At 42.5% G+C, this 3,671-nt stretch overlaps 1 protein-coding gene across 1 annotated transcript; it reads left to right on the top strand.

Annotated features, from left to right (window-relative positions):
• Positions 1 to 1,619: 1,619 nt before the first annotated feature.
• On the top strand, positions 1,620 to 3,461 carry LOC117235298 (alpha-glucosidase-like). The gene has a single exon (XM_033497178.1). The coding sequence runs from the start codon at positions 1,641 to 1,643 to the stop codon at positions 3,357 to 3,359; it is 1,719 nt and encodes a 572-aa protein (XP_033353069.1). The 5' UTR covers positions 1,620 to 1,640; the 3' UTR covers positions 3,360 to 3,461.
• Positions 3,462 to 3,671: the final 210 nt, after the last annotated feature.

Raw genomic sequence — 3,671 nt, 5'->3', positions numbered from 1 at the left:
TGCCTGCTAAGGTCCTTCAGACCCAACAAATGTCTTTTCTAAATCAGTTTCCAAAGACTATTGTTTACTACGGCTTGACACGGGAAAGTTAGTTTTTCTCACGTACGATGCTTCCTACTAGCAACTTTCTATCGAGGGCGGTTAAGACCCTTCCTAGTCCACCAACCTTCGTTTGTCCAATCCGAGGTAATGTATACTGCCCTCACTTCCTGACCTAAAATGGCATGAACAAATCCGATGATCCCGTGCGCTAGACACACCCATCACTAGCTTTCCTCCGACACAGCATCGTCACCCAACTTCACTTCTTCTACATCGTTGGAAAAGTCAACTACTAAGTCTAACGCTAATGCCTATCGGGGCAGTCTAAGCATAACGCGAGAGTCGGTCTCGGTATTGTCGAGCATACATTTCCTCTCCTAAATATCTTATAGTGCTACGTCCACTAATACATTAAATCCAATTATAAGAGCCCTGCTCTAACGTACATATCTATCTTATCTTCGTGCGATAAGTGATTATCTATCTATCTATGCTCATCAGTGTAATCTAAGTGTTGGAAATATATAATTTATAATTCTGTGAATCACAGTGTTATACAAACTTAATCACCCCTATTATCTCAACGGAAATCAGGGGATCGACCAAGTCGTGGTGTCGATTGTTATAATCGTAACGGGAATTTACGACTCCCGTTGACGTCTCTCCTAGCGACTACGTCTCCCCGCCATTAGTCGAGCAAACACCTGTTTTGATAGATACCCGCATCGGTTCGATATCGCGGCTTAGAAAACGTATCCCCATCTGGCAAAATCGTCCAGTTTAACAAAAATAATCTTTTATCATTTATATAGATTCTTTAATTAATTAACATCGAGTTAACGATAGCAATTAGAACAGGATCATGGTATTTGGAAATTTTACAAGAATTACGCATTTTCACGTCGTTGATAATCGATTCCCTACAGATACAAGAAAAGGAGAAGATTGCCGTGACGCAGATAAATGGCGAATTTATTCGCGACGGCGGACTTCGGGCCTCAAATAGGTCTCGGTAAAAAGAAAGTAAGAAACTGATCTGTTAGAGCGTAGCTGGTTGTATAATTAGTCGGGACACGACAGAAACGAAACCAGCACGCATAAACGTCTTGAACAGGCAAGGTCGTGCGGTTCTAGGTGTTTATCCGTCTTTCGAGTTGCTCGGCACTGCGAGGAATCTTATCGTGAGTTGCATTCCGTGCAATGTTCTCCACTCATTGAAAAAACTTGCGATTTTTCACGATAAGAAATCGAAGCTTCGATGTGTTCTTCAACGAAAGGAAGCTGCTATCGAGTGTGAAAAAATGTTTGAAGATATAAGAAAGTATAGAAAACAATTTCGATATGGAAAGTTTCTTTCTCAGGAAAAATCAGAAGGCAAAAAAATAAATTGATACATGGTCTATGATAAAAGTCAAGTATCTAACTATCTTCTCGTTATCGTTGACAGCTACTCGAAATGGTATTATCTTTGATTAATTAAATAAAAAAGATTTGACAAAAGCGATTTCAGATAATCGAAATCTGCAAGTAAATAGATGATTAATATCGCCGCGTACTATAAAGAGCCGTCCGTGTTCCTCTTGGTTCAGTAGTCCATCATGTTTCGACTAACGATTACATCGTGTTTCTTATTGTTCGCGCTAAGCGCGGCAGTAGACGTGAACTGGTTCAAAAATGCCATCGTGTACCAAGTCTACCCGAGGAGTTTCAAAGACAGCAACGGAGATGGTATCGGTGATTTGAACGGTATCACCAGCAAGCTGGAGCATATTAAAGACATCGGTGCCACTGCTCTCTGGCTATCACCAATTTATAAGAGTCCACAAGTTGATTTTGGTTACGACATCTCCAACTTTACCGACATCGAACCCACTTACGGAACTCTAGCGGATTTCGACAAACTGGTAGCCAAGGCCAAGTCCCTCGGGCTCAAGGTGATCCTGGACTTCGTGCCTAATCATAGTTCTCCCGAGCATCCCTGGTTCAAGAAGAGTGTTCAGAAGATCAAGCCATACGACGAATACTACGTCTGGCGCGACGCCAAGATCGTCAACGGGACCAGAAAACCGCCAAACAACTGGTTGAGTAACTTTGGAGGCTCGGCTTGGGAGTGGAACAACGTCCGCAAGCAATACTATCTGCATCAATTCGCTGCAGGTCAACCAGATTTGAATTATCGCAACAAAGGTTTGGATCAAGAGATAAAGAATGTGTTCACATTCTGGATGAACCGCGGGGTCGATGGTTTCCGCATTGACGCTATCAATTTCATGTTTGAGGATGTCAATTTTAGGGATGAACCGAGCGCAAACAGAACCGATATCCCTAGTGACGATTACGACAGTCTGCTTCATATTTACACGTTAGATCAGAACGAAACCTACGGCACGCTCAACAGTTGGAGAAAGCTGATGAACGACCACTCCAACCGTACCAATTCCGATCCTAGGCTAATTCTCACGGAAGCATACACCACTCACGAACGTACCATGAAATACTACACAGCTGGCTCCAATGTTCCCTTCAACTTTATGTTCATTACGAGTCTGAACAACAAATCTACCGCGATGGACTACAAAAATTTGATAGATGAGTGGGTGAAAAGCGTGCCGAGTGGCAACGTGCCGAATTGGGTCGTGGGCAACCACGATAACCATCGCGTGGCGTCTAGATTCGGCACTGGACGAGCTAATATGATTATCCAGATGGCGATGGTCCTACCAGGTATAGCGGTTATTTACAACGGAGACGAAATCGGAATGGTAGACAGACCATTCACGTACAAGGAGACTGTCGACCCAGCCGGTTGCAACGCTGGTCCTGCCAGATACTACTTGAAATCCAGAGATCCAGAAAGAACACCGTTCCAATGGGACAGTACCACCAGCGCCGGATTCTCCAATAGTACGAAAACCTGGTTGCCTGTGCATCCCAATTATAAGACATTGAACCTGGCAGCTCAGAAGAGAGCAACTAGCTCCCCATATCAGCTGTTCAAACAGTTAATGAACATAAAGAAACGACCAGTAATCGCAAGGGGCTCTTTAAACGTTTCAGTATTGGATAAGCAGGTTTTGGGTATTACTCGTACTCTAGGAAGCGAAACTGTAATTGTTATGCTCAATTTCGGCAATGAACCTGTCAAAGTAAATGCTAGAGCTTCCCTGTCAGTTCCTCCTGCCTTGGTAGTTTATGCTGCCGATGTTGATTCCTATCCTCGTCCAGGTACCATGGTTTTCACCAATTCGATAACTATTCCTGCATCTTCCTCCGTCATGTATACCTCTCCTAATATATATCGTTCCATGAATGAGTAATTTTGATTTTGCATTTTTTACGGGTTTTGGCAACGTTGACGGATCACCTGTACCATGTTATTGATGTATTGACGATTAATTTTTAATAAACCTTATTCTATTTATCTCGTTTTTATGGTTGTAATTTTTTAATTGTGAAGTTCTATTTAGATCTATTTCGGTGTTATTTTCCAGCGATTTTTCCATCTCTACGTAGAATTATTCGTCGATAAACCTCGGTTCGAAATAGACAATAAACTTCCGACTCTTCCCTGCAGCTTTTATGAAAATTTAACGAACCTCCAGCATCACAAGTAGCGAACTTCCATAATT

This window comes from Bombus vosnesenskii, unplaced genomic scaffold, assembly GCF_011952255.1.
Source record: "Bombus vosnesenskii isolate JDL3184/JDL3185 unplaced genomic scaffold, Bvos_JDL3184-5_v1.1 scf7180000013315, whole genome shotgun sequence".
Classification (NCBI taxonomy): domain Eukaryota; kingdom Metazoa; phylum Arthropoda; class Insecta; order Hymenoptera; family Apidae; genus Bombus; species Bombus vosnesenskii.
This window is presented reverse-complemented; position numbering and strand designations above follow the sequence as displayed.

Excerpts from the sequence above, each read along its gene's own strand:
- LOC117235298 (XM_033497178.1), top strand. The coding sequence starts at position 1,641 with ATGTTTCGACTAACGATTACATCGTGTTTCTTATTGTTCGCGCTAAGC.